The 22,434-nt window shown below is 37.3% G+C and overlaps 2 protein-coding genes across 5 annotated transcripts in view; one reads left to right on the plus strand and one right to left on the minus strand.

The window, feature by feature from the left end:
- The window catches only part of ATP10D (ATPase phospholipid transporting 10D (putative)), a 139,657-nt gene extending 131,488 nt beyond the window's left edge, over window positions 1-8,169 (plus strand). For all 4 annotated transcript variants that reach the window (XM_061192235.1, XM_061192238.1, XM_061192236.1 and 1 more), the window contains 2 exons: window positions 3,375-3,562; window positions 6,679-8,169. In XM_061192235.1, coding sequence (XP_061048218.1) covers window positions 3,375-3,562; window positions 6,679-7,009 — 519 coding nt within the window. In that variant the 3' untranslated portion in view covers window positions 7,010-8,169. The remainder of the gene's footprint in view (window positions 1-3,374; window positions 3,563-6,678) is intronic.
- Window positions 8,170-10,860: 2,691 nt separating this feature from the next.
- CORIN (corin, serine peptidase) overlaps window positions 10,861-22,434 on the minus strand; it is a 286,147-nt gene continuing 274,573 nt past the window's right edge. Inside the window, exon 22 of the mRNA XM_061191367.1 lies at window positions 10,861-11,096. Coding sequence (XP_061047350.1) covers window positions 10,914-11,096 — 183 coding nt within the window. The 3' untranslated portion in view covers window positions 10,861-10,913. The remainder of the gene's footprint in view (window positions 11,097-22,434) is intronic.

Genomic DNA, 22,434 nt, shown 5'->3' on the forward strand with positions numbered 1-22,434 from the left:
TCCTGGTATACTGACTTTTGTAAGTGATGATTTGATGCTTTTCTCATAATACAAAAAAAAAGAAAATTATCTTTTTCTCCCTTCAGAATTTTTTTTTAAATTTATTTATTTATTTAATTTATTTTTGGCTTGTTGGGTCTTCGTTTCTGTGCGAGGGCTTTCTCTAGTTGCGGCAAGCGGGGGCCACTCTTCATCACGGTGCGCGGGCCTCTCACTATCGCGGCCTCTCGTTGCGGAGCACAGGCTCCAGACGCACAGGCTCAGTAGTTGTGGCTCACGGGCCCAGTTGCTCCGCGGCATGTGGGATCTTCCCAGACCAGGGCTCGAACCCGTGTCCCCTGCATTGGCAGGCGGATTCTCAACCACTGCACCACCAGGGGAAGCCCTCCCTCCAGAATTTTTACCATTCATTTCATTTACAACTAGGTCTTTTTGAACTTAGTTGCCAGCTTAATGATAAAGTGAAGTCTTTTCATCAAAATGATTGCAGGGTATCTCTGCAGCAAAGCTAATATGAAGGATTCAGATAAAGAGAGCTTTACTTTAAACCTTTTTCTGCAAGTGAAGAACATCCCACCCATGTCTGGCAAGTAAACTGCCTTAGCATTGACCATACCTTCTGATGGGAGCGTTCCTAGTCCGCTTTCAGATCGCTGTGCTTTACCCAGCTCAAATGTTATTTTAGGTTTCAGCAAAAGTGCTGCTTCTCCCAAGAGCCCTTCCCTAACCATCCATTTTTTCACACCATCCTCTTGTTTTTATTCATAGTCCTAATAATAACTTATAATTCTTCATTTAATTATGTGATTATACTATTGGTGTTTCTCTTCTACATTAGACTATAATCTCTTTGAGGACAGGGTCCATGTTTATTTTGTTCACCACTGTATACCAGTATCTAGGACAAGACTGGCACACAGTTTGTGCTCAAAAAATATCTGAATGAATACATGAGTGATTAAATGACTAACCAGTGTTTGGGGTATATGTAACATGTTGGTGGTGATGCGTTGCAAACAGGAAATAGCTGAATGGGGTTATAGTTTTAAATGTTATACAAAGTTATAGACTGAGATTATTTATAATTTCTTAAGTAGGGCTGAATATTTTTGACATCACCTGCTTTGCTTATAACCTGCTATAACCAAACCTTACAAGCCTAAAGTGTTGTAAAAGGTTAATATCTGCAAATACTAGATGGGAAGAGTAAAGAGAATTCTAGAACTAAAATATTTGGGGTTGTTTGAATATCTGTTGAATTTCATTTTTAAGCAATTATGTAGGTACTTTTGCTACTGCCTAAGGAAGTGTCTTAAGTTCTGACATTGATTAGTGTTCCAAAGGCTCTAACATGTCAAGTGTCAGTTTGGGTTCAGTGGTTATGAGCAACGGCAATCTATTTTGACTAACCTGAGTAAATGGAAAAGTTATTCAAAATATATTGAAAATCACGGTAAAACAAACAAACAGAAAAACATCCTGAGGATCCAGAGTGGCTCCAGAGATCCAGGGAACAGAAACTAATGGACAGGCTTACCAGGCTGGTACTCTGGTCTGAATTGGCCCCAGTCATTTTCTCTCTGCTCTTGCCTCATTCATTGTGCTCCAGGTTCAGTCCCTGGTGACAGAATTCTGTTTCCTTAGCTCCAGCCATAGGCTTTGGCGAGAGGAGGAATATTTTACCAAGACTGTGCATAATGCTGGGTGTCTTCACTAAGAGAAGGGGAGTGAAAGCTAGATGCCGAGAACAGTGACTACTCTGTAAAGGATGCATCAGTAAAGAATTGTTTCTCACACCAGGGGAGGCTAAAGCTCATGGCCTCTGAAGGTCTATTGTCAGTAGGAGTCAGTCATTCTGAGAATATGAATTGGTTTCCTTCACACTTTTGCTCACCATCCCTTTGCCACCTCTCCCACCTCCCTGTCAGTTTTTACCCAGCGTCCCTTGACTTTACCTGCATCCATTTATTTAAACGAGTCAACTCCATCAAGTCACATCTCACTTGCCAAAAGTGCTTCTTAAAGGAAAAAAAATTCAGGGCTCAGTGGGAAGGAAGAACATTTGAGAAGAAAACTGGGCCAACATTTTCTGAGCATTTTATGTATCTTTATAAAATATGAGCAGTCTTTGTGACTCTTGTGAAGCTATCTACCCTGGGGAAATACTTTGCAAGGTTAAGAGGAAAACGGAGAATATTGGGTCTTGTTTGAGAATTATAGCCCTAGAAAGTAAAAATGATTAATAAAAGCAGTCTTCCCCCGAAAGAGTAATATATACCACCATGGTATACACAATGATTTTAGGTGGGACTGTACACTGCACTAAATAACACTGACTACTGCATAACATGAAGGTGATTCTCTCATACTTCAGATTATGTCAGAGAAGAATTCTGTTTGGGGCTGTTACTTTTTATCGCAATAACTCTTGCTAATTTCCCTTTGTAACAAAGACAGATCAGACCCCAGACTCATCACTGTTATGACAGGTAATGCTGATATTACATTTAAGGTAGTGATCTGCTTTTCTTTCTAAATAAATTTACTTAATTAGATAGCCAGTTTACAGAAAAATATTTTTTAAAAAATGCAAGCTCTATGTAGATATGAAGGTGGATAGGTTATAGTGTGATACACAGAGATTTATTTCTTGCTCATGTAAAGTTACTAAGGTTCCAGACAGCTTTAGAGAAATTATCCTCTGAGGGGTGGCTCAGTGACCCAAGCTGTGTCTCGTAGCTGTACCACCTGGAATTATCCCCAAGAAGAACTTCTTGGTCAAACGTGGAAGGAAAGGAGACAGTATGGAAAATTGCACACCAGCTCTTCCATCCTTCTAACCAGAAAGTTTTGCACATCCCTTCCATTCACGTTTCATTGGTCAAAGCAAGACATGTGGCCATGCTTAATTTCAAGGGGGTAGGGAAATGCAATCCTCCCAAATGCTTATTAGAGGAAGAGAATGAGAATATTGGTGAGCAACAGTAATGTCTACCACCTACTTAAATGGATAAAGTTTGAGGTTTACTGGATTAAGCTATTATCTTAAAGAAGAAATAGACCAGTAAGTGACTATATGGAAAAATAAGGAGAAAATCCTAACACCTCATGGTGCATGGACAATACAAAGTAAACTAGGCACCAGAGTTACTTTTTGGTGTTTGACATAGTTTTATAGAACTTAAACACTGATATGAGCTATTCACAAAAGGTGCTCTTGCCTTCTCGCTTCAATATTTTGTGTTTTGTTCGCTAAGGTTTGTTACACCATTCACCCACTGCTTGGAATGTGATGTCTCTTCAACAGAGCAGATTTTGCCAGGCTGCAAAATTATCAGAGCGTGTTCATCTCCCCTGCTTTTCTTATCTTGCAGACTTGGATCCACATGCTGGTCATCGTTGGGAGCATCTTGTCTTATTTTTTCTTTGCCTTGGTTTTTGGAGCCATGTGTGTAACTTGCAACCCACCATCCAACCCCTATTGGATTATGCAGGAGCACATGCTGGATCCAGTGTTCTACTTAGTTTGTGTTCTCACAACCTGTGTTGCTCTTCTGCCCAGGTATGGTGTTTATTTTATCATCAAGAGAGTAAGTGAAGTCATAGGCTTAGAATTCGTCAAGCGACTGCTAAGAATAGACAGTAGACCATCCTGTTTAGTAGTGGAAAAGTCAGTCTGTGTACTAGTTAAAATATTGGTTTTAACTCTTTTGCCAGGGAACAGAAGTGGCTTAAGCAAATGAAAAAATTTATTTCTCTCTCAAGGAAAATTCTAGTCTGGTTGATAGTCCACAGGGATAGGACAGCTTTGCTTCACAAAGGTATTTGAGGACCTAGATCCTTTCCTTTCCTCTTTTTCTTCTGCCATCTCCCAAGGGCGTTGCCCTCATCTGCGTGACTAAAGATGACTCACCACCAGCACATCCAGGTCCTGGGTCCCTGCATCCCTGCATCTCCGCCTGCAGGAGGGAGAAAGAGAAGATGGAAGGCATGCAGCTTTCCATCTTTCTTCTTTTTTATTCTTTTTTATATTGTCATGACCCAGATGTGGTACACATCCTTGCTCATATCCCATTAACTAGAACCTGGGTATGTAGACTCTGAGTGGCTAAAATCTGGGGACTTCTAAAAAGAAGAATGGGTACTGAGGGACACGTATCTCTGCTACGATCTATAAACACTGAAAACTTACCTCCCTTCTCTGACTTCAGTTACTTTCCCATTTTAGTTTAACTTGATTTCTCATACCGTATGGGATGGAAATGGCTAAGAAGTATGCATGGGTTTCTAATTTATAGATTTCTTGAACTCTTCAGAGCTCTTCCCCTTTATAGTTTTATAAAATCTATCTGTTTAGCTGAAAACACTATAGCAAATAGCTGTTCTACCTTTTTAAACATGATATGAGCGTCAAATGGTGATTCAATATTATTCTCTAACAGGGTTGACAAATTGGCTCACAGGCCAAATCTGACCCACTGCCTGTTTTTGTAAAGTTTTATTGGGACATAGACATACTCACTAATTTAAGTATTGTCTATGGCTGCTTTTGCACTACAACAGCAGAGTTGAACAGTTCCAACAGAGACTATTTGGCTCACAAAGCCTGAGATATTACTGTCTGGTCCATTGGACAAAAGTTTGCCAACCCCAGTCTGTAACACAATCATAAGGCACAATGGGCACAAACCCTTTGTTGCTGAAAGACATCCATTCTAGAAATGCATAAGAAAAACCCACCTGAGTCATTCTGTGGTGGTTACAGTTGTATACTTAATATCACTGGTAAACTGAGATGGTTCTGTAGTGTTCACTGTTATTACCAGCTTTCAGATTAAAAACTGACAAGATGAACTTTTAGAATTTATGAAGAAACAATTACTTTTAAGTTATAGCCTGAAATTTTTCTTCAAGAGCATTAATGGTACAATTTTATCTCATATTGTCGTGGTGAGCTGAAAAAACTGACCCCCTAAAATACATCCGTGTCCTAATCCCTGGAACCTGGTGAATGTTTTATTTATTTAGCGAAAAAAGGAATTTGCAGATGTGATTAAGGATCTTGAGATGGGGAGATTATCTGGCTGGGCCCTAAATGCCCTCACAAGTGTCTTTATCAGAGAGAAGCAGGGTGAGATTTGACACTGACAGGAAAGGAGAAATCACTTTGACCATGGTAGCAGAGATCTCTTGGTCACAAGCCAAGGAATGCCTGCAGCCACCAGAAACCAGAAGGGGCAAGGAGTGAGTTCTCCCCTAGAGCCTCCAGAGGGAGCATGGCCTTTCCAACACCTTGATTTTGTTTCAGTGAAACTGATTTCAGAATTCTTGGCCTTCAGAACTGTGAGAGAATAAGGTTTTGTTATTCTAAGCCAGCACATTTATGGTAATTTGTTACAGCAGCTATAGGAAACTAATACAGACTTTGGTATCAGAAAGGTGGGTGCTGCTGTAACAAATACCTAAAAATGTGAAATAGACTTTGAAATTAGATAATGGGCAGAGCCTGGAAGAATTTTGAGGCACATAATAGAAACATACTAGACTCCCTTAAACAGACTGTCAATAGAAGTATGGACATTACAGTGCCTGCTGGTGAAAATTCAGAAGCAAGGAGGAAGCATGGGCAGAGAGAGCCATATCATCTTGGAAAACACATAAATGGTCATAAATAGAATGTTGCTAGAAATATGAACATTAAAGGCACTGCTGGTGAGGTCTCAGAAGGAAAGGAGAAGCATGTTATTGGAAATTGGAGGAAAGGGGATCTTTGCAATATAGTGGCAAAAAACTTAGCTGAATTGTGTTCTACTGTTATGTGGAAAGCAGAATTTGTAAGTGATGAACTTGGATGTTTAGCTGAGGAGTTTTCTAAGCAAATTTTTGAAGGTTTGGTCTGGTTTCTTCTTGCCGCTTATAGAAAAATGTGAGAGAAAAGAGACTGAGGGAAGTACTATTAAGCCCAAAGGAACTAGATTTAGAAAATTCTCAGCCTATCCAGATTTCAAATTTGCTAAAATTAGGAGATTGGCTGTTGGGCGTATGCTCTGGAGAAAAGGCCCAGAGTGTGGCTGGACAGCCTTTGCTAGTGCTGAAGAGATTAGGTGTGTGACTCATAGATCCTCTCAACCATCTCAGCAGTCACCAAGGAAGGAGATGAGATATACAGGAAAGATCTGTGGAGGACCCTCTTATCTAATGGTGTAAATACCCATGACATACATTGGAGACTCACAAGGTTTTTGTGAATGCTATAGCAGCAAAAATACTATCAGCTTGGACTGAAAGGGACAAGTTTGTGGTAATTTGCTGCAATAGCCATAGGAAACTAATAGCTAGCATTTAAAAAAATACTCACTTACTGTGTGCCAATGCTTGGCCTGCTTTGTATGTATTATCTCATTTAACTTAACATTAAGGCTGTAGCACTATTGGTATCTCTACTTTTACAGGTTTTATTTTTTATTTATTTGACAATCAGGAACTCATTATTTTCTCAGTGCTTTACAAATATTAATTTAATATTGTTATTATTTCCATTTTATAATTCACTTATTCTCCCCCTTTACCTCAAGAAGGGTCATCAGACCCTTCTACTTTTTCTAATTGGTGAGTATTTTTTGTGTCCCATAATGCATCTGAGGTGAATGTAATTCTGTGATGCTTTTTGTAACCTAGGTTTATATACAGAGTTCTTCAGGGATCCCTGTTCCCATCTCCAGTTCTGAGGGCAAAACACTTTGACAGACTGCCTGCAGAGGAGAGGACTGAAGCTCTCAAGAAGTGGAAAGGGGCTGGAAAGATGGATCAGTTGACATCTAAGTATTCTGACCACTCAGCTGTTAAGTCAGAGAGAATACCCATTTCTGACCCTTCTGCTGTCTTTGCAGTGATGTCGGCAACTTCTTGTGCTGCTGAGCAAGGAAATTTATCTGTATGTGAAACTGCTTTAGACTCAGACTACTCTGAAAATAAGGCCTCAGGGATGGCTGGACCCTCAAAGGATTAAAAAAGCAGAATACCCTCCTTGGAGTTGCAAGTAGTCCTTCAAGTTTGGAAGAGCGCCTTTGAAGAGGCTCCTCTACCAAACCAGCATGACTTGGATTTTTCCTTAAGGGGACAAGAACATTTTACTGGGCTTGGAGAAGCCAATGTGATGACCTTTACTGTATGTTTGTAGACATTTGTGAAGGAGGTTAGAGTTTGACCTGAACAGAGTTTAAAGAAGTGAAATATTTAATTCAGAATCAAATGCTTTTAGGAAACTTTTTGGATTTTGTAAAAGCATTTTAATTGTTCTAGAAATGCAGATATTTTCGAGGGAATTCATTTGAGACATATATTTATTTTACTATCTGCTCATTTCAGTGTTCTCCTGAGGTGGAAGGCTTCACTGGTAACGGGCAGCAGGGATGCCAGGGTTCCATGGAGATGTGTTCTTCTCTCTGCTTCCTGTCAACAGAAGACTTTTTATGAGGTGTAACTCTGTGCAGATGTTTTCAGTTGGGAAACAGAGGCCATAGGTAAGGAATACAAAATCAGCTGAGTCTAGGGGCCCTTTGTCAATTTCCCGTATTCTAAAACTGACAATTGCCTAATCAAAATGAGACAATCAATTTCAGAACAGTCTTCAGGAGATCATTTGAGGGTTTATAGTCTTTACAGTACCCTACAACTTTTCTGCTGTTGCCACCTCTAAAAATGAGATATTATGGAACTGACAGTAATACAGGTGGTTCTCAGGAGGATTCCATGAGGTTCTTAGATTTGTTTTTTTAATACATTTTAGGACAAGAATGTCTATATAAAGTTAATTGCTGTTGCAAATCATGTATGCTGGTTTTAGTTGGAACAAAGAAACTAGTTTCTACCAAAACTGCCAGGTATTATTTTAAGATTATATATTCTTGTTGAGTTCTTTTAAAAGTCTATATCTGTCCTTCTGAAAATTGTCGGCCACCCGGAATTTCCTTCATGAAATTTCCATGCTAATGTTCCATGTCTATATGAAGCTCTTCTTAATGACTATTCAAGTATTATGCTCAGGGCTTAATCTTCTACCTGCTACCTACTGTCCTGGTCTGACATTTTTTGTAGCCTTCTGATGTTATTGCAAATGGTCTTTTATACAGACTGGTTTCTAGAATATTCAAAATCCCATATGGCTAATGGAGGTAGCTTTCTTCTTTCTTATGATTTTTTTAAAATAAACTGTTTAATAAATAACATATACAAAAAGCTGTCATTGCTCCTATAGATACTCACCAAATCCAACAGTAATTGGTACCAGAGCTTAGAAGGAAAATCCCAAAGCACACCTTTTACCAGAATATTGTTTTGACCTTTTCTTACATGGAAGAGTCAGTGATCCTCATAGAAGCTGGCATTCATTCCTTGAGATCATCATCTTCCGATAAATAAAAATTTAGAGATATATTCACTTGCAAGTAAAAGATTAGAATCTAAGGATAAAAAGAGTGAGTCCAAAAGACTAAGAGAAAAGGTCAATCTCCAGGATGTAAAGTATCTGTACACATGAGTAGAGGAAAGTCTTGAGTCTTCATGTTATGGGTCTACAATCTCTTATCCACAATTCCACAATCTCAAGAACTCTGAAAACTGAAAAAGTTTTCATAAATTAGGCACAAATTCAATGTCTTAAACAGATGTAAGGCTATTTATTTATTTAACGTAATTATTCATATATTTTGCTATGAAAATATTAGTAGATTTTATTACTGGGTGCTAAACGTTGTAATATTATGCTTTTTAAATTTTTTAAAATTCTGGATTCTGAAACACTTCTGGCCCTCAGGCAAAAGAGATTTGGGATCTGTATGAAGCCTTTAAAGGGTCTTATCTACAATAACTCTTTTACACAAAGTTACCCAAGCTGATGTGGTCTGTTGCATTTCGGTATTCAGTGTATTTCACCAAATTTGGGGGAGCCCAAATCTGCTCCTAGTAGCCAAAAAAAAAAAAAATTAACAGTATACATGTGTGATACAATTTTACCCAAAAAGATTTATAAAAGAATTGGATCAGATTCCCAAAATGTACTCTAGACATGAAAGATCCTTGCCTTCTTATCAGGGCTGAAGTTTTCCTTGGACCCTCAATGGGTTATTGGAGACTGCTAGCAACCTCTCATTTCAGACTAATCAAAGAGCCATCTTCCATCTAAAATAAAAGCATGTTCCTGGGGGAGTGAGATATAAGACAAGAAAATTTTGATTGGTGGGAAACTGGGTGCCAACTATAATAGTGGGAGGCACCGTTTTCTGGGGCTTGCTCCATGTTTTATATCCATAAAAAGAAAAGATACCATTTTATTTGTATTAAGGGTTACTTAAAATAAGTACAATATATATATTTCACTGAACATAAGTTGAGCATATGTTGTTACATTATGTACCTATAAGTATAACAAAACTGACATATGTTCTTAAACTTTCATACAGTTGTGACCACAATTTGGTTGCCGGATTTTACATTCTCAATAGGTTTATATAAACTACAGAACAAGAGATGAATAATGTGGAAAGTGTCAAGACAACTTTTTGAATGTCACCTACGCACACACACATATAGAAAAGAGTACAAAAAAGACACGTATAAAATTGCAGGTAGTCTCTGGGGAATGCTGAGGCAGCCCAGGTTGCTGGTGGAGGGAATCCTACTTGTTCAAAAGGCATTTGGATGTTGCAAAATGGAAGCCTGACTAATTTAAGTAGGTGCATGTGAAGATTTGTGTTTTGAAGCTTTTTTGTGGGGAAAAAATACTGTAACCACTAATTACCTCAAAATTGATGTGTGTAAAGTGGCCTAGTGCTTAAAAGCATCTTTAAATTTTTGTTTTAATTATCAATGGGAAGAAATGGCAACACCAGATATTAAACATCTTTCAAGGAAAATTACAAAATGTTTTTCTCCGTGCAAAGTTTTACTGTGCTTTCAGATACATTTCTGTGACTTTATTGTTATGGACAAACACAAGAAAACTGGAAAATACTTAATTAGGGGTGGGGTGCAATTTAATTTTCTTTAAAAAAAATTGCATCTCTCTACTCTAAAGCAAATCCTCCTATAGCAAAGTTTAATCTCAACTTCATTGTCACATAGGCAGAATGAAATATTTCCCACAGGTATTTTCCTAGTTGTCGAAATCTCACTTGGCTAAGTGATACACAGTGAACAAACCCCAGCTCTAGGAAGGTTCTATGGAGACTTTTCTATAAAATTACAATCTTGATTTAAATTCAGAATGGGCAGTCCAAGCATGTCAAGTGCTAATATTGATGTCAAAAGAGCTTTGTGCTCAATGTGATTTGCTATTTCAGCTACCTAAATGGATGCTCTGTCTTTCATAAGTTCTCAGAATTATGCAGACTTTAGAAGAGTAATAGTAAATAACTTAAGCATGTCAATTATCTTGGCTTTTAATAAATCAAAAGCAAGTCTCCGATGTTAATACTGTAATTTGCCATTATGCTCTTGTGCTTGAGAAACAAAAGCTGGCAAAGATTAGTCAGCCTGGATCTCAATGTCCTTTCTGTGATTGGACAAGAGGGAACTTTCTCTAACCTGTTACCCTAGTCCCCTCACTCTTCTCTTTCCAGGGTTGATCATTTCATGTTACAGTCAAGGTTAGGCCTTCCTGGCAAAAGAACAAACTCTGTTTTGCTTTGGTTTTTAAAAGATTTTCATTCAACTTGATGTAAGAGAAAAATAGAATTGAAAAAAAAAAAAGCTGCATAAAATTAGACCAAGACAAACATGAACATTGGCAGTGCACTGCAGAGCATTACCGTCCATGAAAGTGTTCCACGCAGCTCTCTGCAGGAAGTCCTCCACTGTCGAGAAGGCTATTTGCTCTGAGTGTCGCTGGTAAAAGTCTCTGATCGTCTTTAGAATTAGTTTAGGAAAAAGGTGTGGATGTATATTTGTCTTTCAATCCATTTTAAAAAGTATGTCACGTTGCTATAAACTCCAGGTCCCAGGACTTTGGAAAAGCAGACAGAGCCCCATGAAGTTAAGCCAAATAATGTCCACTGTCCTCCAGGCCGCTCACAAACCAGAGGCCCACCACTGTCACCCTGTAATGAAGAGCAGTGGATGTTAGTCACTGGTATGTCAGAGACCTCACGGCGTCCAGGCTATCCTGAGGGTAAAATAAAGCCAAACCCAGTTTTTAACCAATATCCTGAAAAATTTCAGCAAAGCTCTCATTGTCAACCTGAGAGCTTTCCACTACATAAACAGAACTTTCAAATGAACATTTTAAATCTTGATCTTTAAAAGAATAGAAATGACTTGGGAAAGGACTATATTCTTTTCTTCCATGAAATCAGAGGACTTTTTGTCATTTCCTGCACTTAATGAAAATATATCAAACTTTTTTTTAATTTAGTGTATCAGAACTGAGTCTCTCATAATTGATTTCATCCTTTAATTTTGATCCATTTTATAAATGTAGAACATACCCAAAATGGAACATTCAAGGATAGTTTTCCCACAAAAAAAAAGTGCTAGAAAAATACTCTAAAATAATTCATTATTTCAAGATTCTTGCTATGTGAGTGAATGCATTAAGTAAGACCACTTACTGTATTTAATAGAAAAAAATTAGCATGCTTAAACAGAAAATACCACATAAGAATTAATTACAGTAAAACATTATTTATAACCTACATTTTATTTCACATGCATAGTGATTTTCATTCTTGATATTTAAGTTTAGGTGTTGCAGGCGAGTTTTACTCAGTATTTTTGTCTACATATAATTAACAGAAAAACACTATGGCTTTAAAAATGCTAATGTTTGCTACATCTGAAAAGATGAGAATGAGAGATGTATTCTGCATGGCCTCCAAAGAGAAGGATTGATACCCTAGAAAATAAGTAAGTATGTGGACTCATGGCAGAAATTTACAAATACTCCTTGCCCTGCAAGAATTTCAAACTTGGAAGTACATCTATGGTCCTCCCACTTTGTAATGTCGGGGAATAGTAGAAATCATGTTTATTGATGCTCTTCTGAACACTTTCCCTGTATTAGTTCATTTAATTCTCATGAAATCCCTACAAGTTAATAATAATAATTATTATTTACATGTTATTATATAATCATTTAAATATATAATAATAATTATAACTGTTATATCTATTTTGGAGATGATAAAACTGAAGCACAGTTTTATAACTTGTTCATTAGCAGAGCTAGGAGTTAAACCCAGGCAGTCTGGCACATGACTCCAACTTTATAACTACTAGGTTATCTTGTTTCTTAGAAATGCTACTGAATACAACTGCTATTAAAACAAAATTGACTTTATGATTGTGCTGTATGCTTTTGTAGAAGTGGTGATCTGTTGTTTTTTAATTGAAGTTTAGTTGATTTAGAATATTGTGTTAGTTTCAGGTGTACATCAAAGTGATTCACTTACATATTTCTTCAGATTATTTTCCATTACAGGTTAATACAAGATATTTAATATAGTTCCCTGCACTATACAGTAAATCCTTGTTGCTTATCTACTTTATGTATAGTAGTTTGTTAGTGCCATACTCCTCATTTATCCCTTCCCCCCTCCCTTTCCCCTTTGGTAACTATAAGTTTGTTTTCTCTGTCTGTGAGTCTGTTTCTATTTTATATGTAGATCCATTTGTATTATTTTTTAGATTTCACATGTAAGTGATATAATATTTGTCTTTCTTGGACTTCACTAAGTATACTATTCTCTAGGTCCATCCATGTTGCTACAAATGGAATTATTTCATTCTTTTTTATGGCTGAGTAATAGTCCATTGTACCACATCTTCTTAAGCCAATCAGGTGTTGGTGGGCACTTGGGTTGTTTCCATGTCTTAGTTATTGTAAATAGTGCTGCTATGAACAATGGGGTGCATATATCTTTTCGAATTAGAGTTTTCATCTTTTCCAGATATATGCCCCGGAGAGGGATTGCTGGATCATATGGTAACTCTATTTTTAGGTTCTTAAGGAACCTCTGTACTGTTTTCCATACTGGCTACACCAATTTACATTCCCACCAACAGTATAGACGGGTTCCCTTTTCTCCACACCCTCTCCAGCATTTATTATTTGCAGACTTTTTGATGATAGCCAGTCTGACCAGTGTGAGGTGATACATCATTATGGTTTTGATTTGTATTTCCCTAATAATTAGTGGTGTTAAGCATCTTCTCATGTGCCTGTTGGACATCTGTATGTCATTTTTGGAGAAATGTCTATTTAGGTTTTCTGCCCACTGGGTTGTTTGTTTTTTCAATATTGAATTGTATGAGCTGTTTGTATATTTTGGATATTAACCCCTTGTCAGTCACATCATTTGCAAATATTTCCTCCCATTCTGTAGGTTGTCTTTTTCTTTTGTTGATGGTTTCCTTTGATGTGCAAAAGCTTTAACTTTGATTAGGTCCCATTTGTTTATTTTTGCTTTTATTTCTTTTGCCTTGGGAGACTGATCTAAGAAAATCTTGCTACGATTTATGGCAGAGAATGTTTTGCCTATGTAATCTTCTATGAGTTTTATGGTATGTCTTACATTTAGTTCTTTAAACCACTTTGAATTTATTTTTCTATAAGGTATGATTTACATGTAGCTGTCCAGCTTTCCCAACACCACTTTTTGAAGAGATTGTCTTTTCTGCATTGTATTCTTGCCTCCTTTGTCATAGATTAATTGATCATAAGTGTTTGGGTTTATTTCTGGCTTCTCTATCCTGTTCCATTGATCCATATGTCTGTCTTTGTGCCAATACCAAGCTATTTTGACTACTGTAACTTTGTAGTATAGTCTGAAGTCTGGAAGGGTTATGCCTCCAAGCTTTGTTCTTTTTCCTCAGGATTGCTTTGGCAATTCTGGGTCTTTTGTGGTTCCACATAAATTTTAGGTTTACTTGTTCTAGTTATGTGAAAAAAATGTCATGGGTATTTTGACAGGGATTGCATTAAATCTGTAGATCGCTTTGGGTAGTATGGCCAGTTTAATAATACTCTTCCTTCCAATCCAAGAGCATGGGGTATCTTTCCATTTCCTTGAATCATCTTCAGTTTACTTTACAATGTTTTATAGTTTTTAGTATAAAGGTCTTTTACCTCATTGGTTAAGTTTATTCCTAGGTATTCTTTATGTGATTTTAAAAAGGATTTTTAAATTTTCTTTCTGATATTTCATAGTTAGTGTAAAGAAATGCAACAGATTTCTGTATATTAATCTTGTATTCTGCTACCTTGCTGAATTCATTTATTAGTTCTAATAGTTTTGGTGTGGAGACTTTAGGATTCTCTATATAGAGTATCATGTCATCTGTAAATAGTGACAGTTTTATCTCTTTCCCTCCAATTTGGATACTTTTTATTTCTTTTTCCTGTCTGATTGCTGTGGCTAGGACTTCCAATACTATTTTGAATAGAAATGGTGAGAGTGGGAACCCTTGTCTTGTTCCTGAGTTTAGCAGGAAGGTTTTCAGCTTTTCACCATTGAGTATTATGTTGGCTGTAGGTTTGTCACAAATGGCTTTTATTATGTTGAGATATGTTCCCTCTATACCCACTTTGGTGAGAATTTTTATCATGAATGGATGTTGAATTTTTTCAAATGTTTTCTCTGCATCTATTGAGATGCTCATGTGCTTTGTCTTTCCTTTTGTTAATCTGGCACATTTCATTGATACATTTTTCATCTATATTCATCAAATATATTGACCTGTAATTTTCTTTTTTTGTAGTGTCTTTGTCTGATTTTGGTATCAGGGTGATGGTGGCTTCATGGAGTGACTCTGGGAGTTTTCCCTCCTTTTCAATTTTTTGGCATAGTTTGAGAAGGATAGGTATAAGTTTTTTTCTTTGTATGTTTGGTAGAATTCCCTAGTGAAGCCATCAGGTCCTGGACTTTTATTTGCAGGGAGTTTTATTTTGTTTTCTTTTACAGATTCTATTTCACTTACAGTGCTCAATCTGTTTAAATTATCTGTTTCTTCTTGATTCTGTTGTTTTTTGTTTGTTTTTTTATTTCTGAGATATACACTTTAAAGTAAAAACTAGAATTATGACTTATAACATTATACCAGAACATATAAGATTTTTAGAAATTTCATGTAATGTCTGAAACATTTATATTAACATAGTTCCATATAAATAACCCAATGAAACTTTAGTATTAGTTGTTTGTTTGTTTTTTTACACTGCAGGTTCTTATTAGTCATCAGTTTTATACACATCAGTGTATACATGTCAATCCCAATCGCCCAATTCAGCATACCACCATCCCCACCCCACCGCAGTTTTCCCCCCTTGGTGTCCATATGTCTGTTCTCTACGTATGTGTCTCAACTTCTGCCCTGCAAACAGGCTCATCTGTACCATTTTTCTAGGTTCCACATACATGCGTTAATATACGATATTTGTTTTTCTCTTTCTGACTTACTTCACTCTGTATGACAGACTCTAGGTCCATCCACATCTCTACAAATGACCCAATTTCGTTCCTTTTTATGGCTGAGTAATATTCCATTGCATATATATACCACATCTTCTTTATCCATTCGTCTGTCAGTGGACATTTAGGTTGCTTCCATGTCCTGGCTATTGTAAACAGTGCTGCAATGAACATTGGGGTGCATGTGTCTTTTTGAATTATGGTTTTCTCAGGGTGTATGCCCAGTAGTGGGATTGATGGATCATATGGTAATTCTATTTTTAGTTTTTTAAGGAACCTCCATACTGTTCTCCATAGTGGCTATATCAATTTACATTCCCACCAACAGTGCAAGAGGGTTCCCTTTCCTCCACACCCTCTCCAGCATTTGTTGTTTGTAGATTTTCTGATGATCCCCATTTTAATTGGTGTGAGGTGATACCTCACTGTAGTTATGATTTGCATTTCTCTAATAATTAGTGATGTTGAGCATCTTTTCATGTGCTTCGTGGCCGTCTGTATGTCTTCTTTGGAGAAATGTCTATTTAGGTCTTCTGCCCATTTTTGGATTGGAGTGTTTGTTTCTTTAATATTGAGCTGAATGAGCTGTTTATATATTTTGGAGATTAATCCTTTGTCCGTTGATTCATTTGCAAATATTTTCTCCCATTCTGAGGGTTGTCTTTTCGTCTTGTTTATGGTTTCCTTTGCTGTGCAAAAGCTTTGAAGTTTCATTAGGTCTCATTTGTTTATTTTTGTTTTTAATTCCATTACTCTAGGAGGTGGATCCAAAAAGATCTTGCTGTGATTTATGTCAGAGTGTTCTTCCTATGTTTTCCTCTAAGAGTTTTATAGTGTCCGGTCTTACATTTAGGTCTCTAATCCATTTTGAGTTTATTTTTGTGTATGGTGTTAGGGAATGTTCTAATTTCATTCTTTTACATGTAGCTGTCCAGTTTTCCCAGCACCACTTATTGAAGAGACTGTCTTTTCTCCATTGTATATCTTTGCCTCCTTTGTCATAGATTAGTTGACCATAGGTGCGTGGGTTTATCTCTGGGCTTTCTATCTTGTTCCATTGATCTCTGTTTCTGTTTTTGTGCCAGTACCATATTGTCTTGATTACTGTAGCTTTGTAGTATAGTCTGAAGTCAGGGAGTCTGATTCCTCCAGCTCCGTTTTTTTCCCTCAAGACTGCTTTGGCTATTCGGGGTCTTTTGTGTCTCCATACAAATTTTAAGATGATTTGTTCTAGTTCTGTAAAAAATGCCATTGGTAATTTGATAGGGATTGCATTGAATCTGTAGATTGCTTTGGGTAGTATAGTCATTTTCACAATATTGATTCTTCCAATCCAAGAACATGGTGTATCTCTCCATCTGTTGATATCATCTTTAATTTCTTTCATCAGTGTCTTATAGTTTTCTGCATACAGGTCTTTTGTCTCCCTAGGTAGGTTTATACCTAGGTATTTTATTGTTTTTGTTGCAATGGTAAATGGGAGTGTTTCCATAATTTCTCTTTCAGATTTTTCATCATTAGTGTATAGGAATGCAAGAGATTTCTGTGCATTAATTTTGTACCCTGCAACTTTACCAAACTCATTGATTAGCTCTAGTAGTTTTCTGGTGGCATTTTAAGGATTCTCTATGTATAGTATCATGTCATCTGCAAACAGTGACAGTTTTACTTCTTTTCCAATTTGTATTCCTTTTATTTCTTTTTCTTCTCTGATTGCTGTGGCTAGGACTTCCAAAACTATGTTGAATAATAGTGGTGAGAGTGGACATCCTTGTCTTGTTCCTGATCTTAGAGGAAATGCTTTCAGTTTTTCACTGTTGAGAATGATGTTTGCTGTGGGTTTGTCGTATATGGCCTTTATTATGTTGAGGTAGGTTCACTCTATGCCCACTTTCTGGAGAGTTTTTATCATAAATGGGTATTGAATTTTGTCAAAAGCTTTCTCTGTATCTATTGAGATGATCATATGGTTTTTATTCTTCAATTTGTTAATATGGTGTATCACATGGATTGATTTGCATATATTGAAGAATCCTTGCATCCCTGGGATAAATCCCACTTGATCATGGTGTATGATCCTTTTAATGTGTTGTTGGATTCTGTTTGCTAGTATTTTGTTGAGGATTTTTGCATCTTTATTCATCAGTGATATTGGTCTGTAATTTTCTTTTTTTGTAGTATCTTTGTCTGGTTTTGGTATGAGGGTGATGGTGGCCTCATAGAATGAGTTTGGGAGTGTTCCTTCCTCTGCAATTTTTTAGAAGAGTTGGAGAAGGATGGGTGTTAGGTCTTCTCTAAATGTTTGATAGAATTCACCTGTGAAGCCATCTGGTCCTGGACTTTTGTTTGTTGGAAGATTTTTAATCACAGTTTCAATTTCATTACTTGTGATTGGTCTGTTCATATTTTCTGCTTCTTCCTGGTTCAGTCTTGGAAGGTTATACCTTTCTAAGAATTTGTCCATTTCTTCCAGGTTGTCCATTTTATTGGCATAGAGTTGCTTGTAGTAGTCTCTTAGGATGCTTTGTATTTCTGCGGTGTCTGTTGTAACTTCTCCTTTTTCATTTCTAATTTTATTGATTTGAGTCCTCTCCCTCTTTTTCTTGATGAGTCTGGCTAATGGCTTATCAATTTTGTTTATCTTCTTAAAGAACCAGCTTTTAGTTTTATTGATCTTTGCTATTGTTTTCTTTGTTTCTATTTCATTTATTTCCGCTCTGATCTTTATGATTTCTTTCCTTCTGCTAACTTTGGGTTTTGTTTGTTCTTCTTTCTCTAGTTCCTTTAGGTGTAAGGTTAGATTGTTTACTTGAGATTTTTCTTGTTTCTTGAGGTAGGCTTGTATAGCTATAAACTTCCCTCTTAGAACTGCTTTTGCTGCATCCCATAGGTTTTGGATCGTCGTGTTTTCATTGTCATTTGTCTCTAGGTATTTTCTGATTTCCTCTTTGATTTCTTCAGTGATCTCTTGGTTATTTAGTAATGTATTGTTTAGCCTCCATGTGTTTGTGTTTTTTACGTTTTTTTCCCTGTAATTCATTTCTAATCTCATAGCGTTGTGGTCAGAAAAGATGCTTGATATGATTTCAATTTTAAATTTACTGAGGCTTGATTTGTGACCCAAGATGTGATCTATCCTGGAGAATGTTCTGTGCGCACTTGAGAAGAACGTGTAATCTGCTGTTTTTGGATGGAATGTCCTATAAATATCAATTAAATCTATCTGGTCTATTGTGTCATTTAAAGCTTCTGTTTCCTTATTTATTTTCATTTTGGATGATCTGTCCATTGGTGTAAGTGAGGTGTTAAAGTTCCCCACATTATTGTGTTACTGTCGATTTCCTTTTATAGCTGTTAGCAGTTGCCTTATGTATTGAGGTGCTCCTATGTTGGGTGCATATATATTTATAATTGTTATATCTTCTTCTTGGATTGATCCCTTGATCATTATGTAGTGTCCTTCCTTGTCTCTTGTAACATTCTTTATTTTAAAGTCTATTTTATCTGATATGAGGATTGCTACTCCAGCTTTCTTTTGATTTCCATTTGCATGGAATATCTTTTTCCAGCCCCTCACTTTCAGTCTGTATGTGTCCCTAGGTCTGAAGTGGGTCTCTTGTAGATAGCATATATATGGGTCTTGTTTTTGTATCCATTCAGCAAGCCTGTGTCTTTTGGTTGGAGCATTTAATTCATTCACGTTTAAGGTAATTATCGATATGTATGTTCCTATGACCATTTTCTTAATTGTTTTGGGTTTGTTTTTGTAGGTCCTTTTCTTCTCTTGTTTTTCCCACTTAGAGAAGTTCCTTTAGCATTTGTTGTAGAGCTGGTTTGGTGGTGCTGAATTCTCTTAGCTTTTGCTTGTCTGTAAAGCTTTTGATTTCTCCATCAAATCTAAATGAGATCCTTGCCGGGTAGAGTAATCTTGGTTGTAGGTTCTTCCCTTTCATCACTTTAAGTATATCATGCCACTTCCTTCTGGCTTGTAGAGTTTCTGCTGAGAAATCAGCTGTTAACCTTATGGGAGTTCCCTTGTATGTTATTTGTCATTTTTCCCTTGCTGCTTTCAATAATTTTTCTTTGTCTTTAATTTTTGCCAATTTGATTACTATGTTGTCTCGGTGTGTTTCTCCTTGGGTTTATCCTGTATGGGACTCGCTGCGCTTCCTCGACTTGGGTGGCTATTTCCTTTCCCATGTTATTAGGGAAGTTTTCGACTATAATCTCTTCAAATATTTTCTCTGGTCCTTTCTCTCTCTCTTCTCCTTCTGGGACCCCTATAATGCGAATGTTGTTGCATTTAATGTTGTCCCAGAGGTCCCTTAGGCTGTCTTCATTTCTTTTCATTTTTTTCTTTAGTCTGTTCTGCAGCAGTAAATTCCACCATTCTGTCTTCCAGGTCACTTATCCGTTCTTCTGCCTCAGTTATTCTGCTATTGATTCCTTCTAGTGTAGTTTTCGTTTCAGTTATTGTATTGTTCATCTCTGTTTGTTTGTTCTTTAATTCTTCTAGGTCTTTGTTAAACATTTCTTTCATCTTCTTGATCTTTGCCTCCATTCTTATTCCGAGGTCCTGGATCATCTTCACTATCATTATTCTGAATTCTTTTTCTGGAAGGTTGCCTATCTCCACTTCATTTAGTTGTTTTTCTGGGGTTTTATCTTGTTCCTTCATCTGGTATATAGCCCTCTGCCTTTTCATCTTGTCTGTCTTTCTGTGAATGTGGTTTTTGTTCCACAGGCTGCAGGATTATAGTTTTTCTTGCTTCTGCTGTCTTCCCTCTGGTGGTTGAGGCTATCTAAGAGGCTTGATGGGAGGCTCTGGTGGTGGGTAGAGCTGGCTGTTGCTGTGGTGGTCAGAGCTCCGTAAAACTTTAATCTGCTTGACTGTTGATAGGTGGGGCTGGGTTCCCTCCCTGTTGGTTGTTTTGCCTGAGGCAACCCAACACTGGAGCCTACCTGGGCTCTTTGGTGGGGCTAATGACAGACTCTGGGAGGGCTCATGCCAAGGAGTACTTCCCAGAACTTCTGCTGCCAGTGTCCTTGTCCCCACGGTGAAACAGAGCCACCCCCCGTCTCTGCAGGAGACCTTCTAACACTAGCAGGTAGGTCTGGTTCAGTCTCCCCCGGGGTCACTGCTCCTTCCCCTGGGTCCTGATGCGCACACTATTTTGTGTGCGCCCTCCAAGAGTGGGGTCTCTGTTTCCCCCAGTCCTGTCGAAGTCCTGCAATCAATTCACACTAGGCTTCAAAGTCTGATTCTCTATGAATTCCTCCTCACGTTGCCGGAACCCCAGGTTGGGAAGCCTGACGTGGGGCTCAGAACCTTCACTCCAGTGGGTGGACTTCTGTGGTATAAGTGTTTGCCAGTCTGTGAGTCACCCAACCACCAGTTATGGGATTTGATTTTACTCTGATTGCGCCCCTCCTACCGTCTCATTGTGGCTTCTCTTTTGTCTTTGGATGTGGGGTATCTTTTTTTGGTGAGGGCCAGTGTCTTCCTGTTGATGATTATGCAGCAGCTAGTTGTGATTCTGGTGTTCTCGCAAGAGGGAGTGAGAGCACGTCCTTCTACTCCGCCATCTTGGTTCCTCTCCTTGATTCTGTTTTGGTGGGCTGTGTGTGTCTAGAAACTTGTCCATTTCTTTTAGATTGTCCAATTTGTTGGCATATAACTTTTCATAGTATTTTCTTATTTTTTTTGTATTTCTGTGGTATTAGTTGTTATTTCTCCTCTTTCATTTCTTATTTATTTGGATCCTCTGTTTTCTTCTTGGTGGGCTTGGCTAGAAGTTTGTTGATTTTTGTTTATCATCTTTTCAAAAAAACCTGGTCTTGATTTTATTGATCTTTTCTATTGTTTTTTTAATCTCTATTATTTTATTTATTTCCTCTGTAATCTTTATTATTTCTTTCCTTCTGCTGACTGTGAGGTTTTTTTGTTCTTATTTTTCTAATTCATTTAGCTAGTAGGTTAGGTTGTTTGAGGTTTTCCTTATCTCTTGAGGAAGGCCTTATTGCTATGAACTTCCCTATTAGAACTGCTTTTGCTGCATCCCATAGATTTTGTAAGGTTTTGTTCTCATTTTCCGATTTTCTTATTTGATTTCCTCATTGATCCATTGGTGTTTTTAGTGGCATGTTGTTTAGTCTCCATGTGTTCACTCTTTTCCTGTTTTTCTTTCTGTGGTAGTTTCATACCATTGTGGTTAGGAAAAATGCTTGAAATGATTTCTAAATTTGTTGAGGCTTGTTTTGTGACCTAGTTTGTGGTCTATCCTAGAGAATGTTCCATGTGTGCTTGAAAACAAGTACAACTGGTCTGTTGTGTCATTTAGGACCTCTGTTGCCTTAATGATTTTCTGTCTGGATGATCTGTCCATTGATGTCACTGGGGTGTTAAAATCTCCTACTATTATTGTATTCCAGTCAATTTCTCCCTTTACGTCTATTAGTATTTCTTTTACATATTTAGGTGCTCCTATATTGGGTGCATATATGTTAATCAATCAGTATAATAGTCTCTTTTAGTATTGATCCCTTTATCATATGATACACTTCTTTGTCTTTCTTTATGGCCTTTTAAAGTCTATTTTGTCTGATATGAGTATTTTTACCCCTGCTTTCTTATTGTTTCCATTTTCATGAAATATTTTTTCCATCCCCTCACTTTCGGTCTGTGTTTGTCTTTCACCCTAAAGTGAGACATTTTTAGGCAGCATATTGTAGCTTCATGTTTTTTATTCAGTCTGTCACTCTATCTTTTGATTGGATCATTTACTCCATTGACATTTAAGGTAATAATTGACATGGGAGGTGACAAGATGGCGGAGTAGAAGAAATTAAGCTCACCTCCTCTCACAAAAACACCAAAATCACCACCACTGAACAACCATCGACAGAAAAGACTGGAACCTAGCATAGAAGATATTCTACATCCAAAGACAAAGAAGCCACAACAAGATGG

This window comes from Eubalaena glacialis, chromosome 5 (genome assembly GCF_028564815.1).
Source record: "Eubalaena glacialis isolate mEubGla1 chromosome 5, mEubGla1.1.hap2.+ XY, whole genome shotgun sequence".
NCBI classification, from domain to species: domain Eukaryota; kingdom Metazoa; phylum Chordata; class Mammalia; order Artiodactyla; family Balaenidae; genus Eubalaena; species Eubalaena glacialis.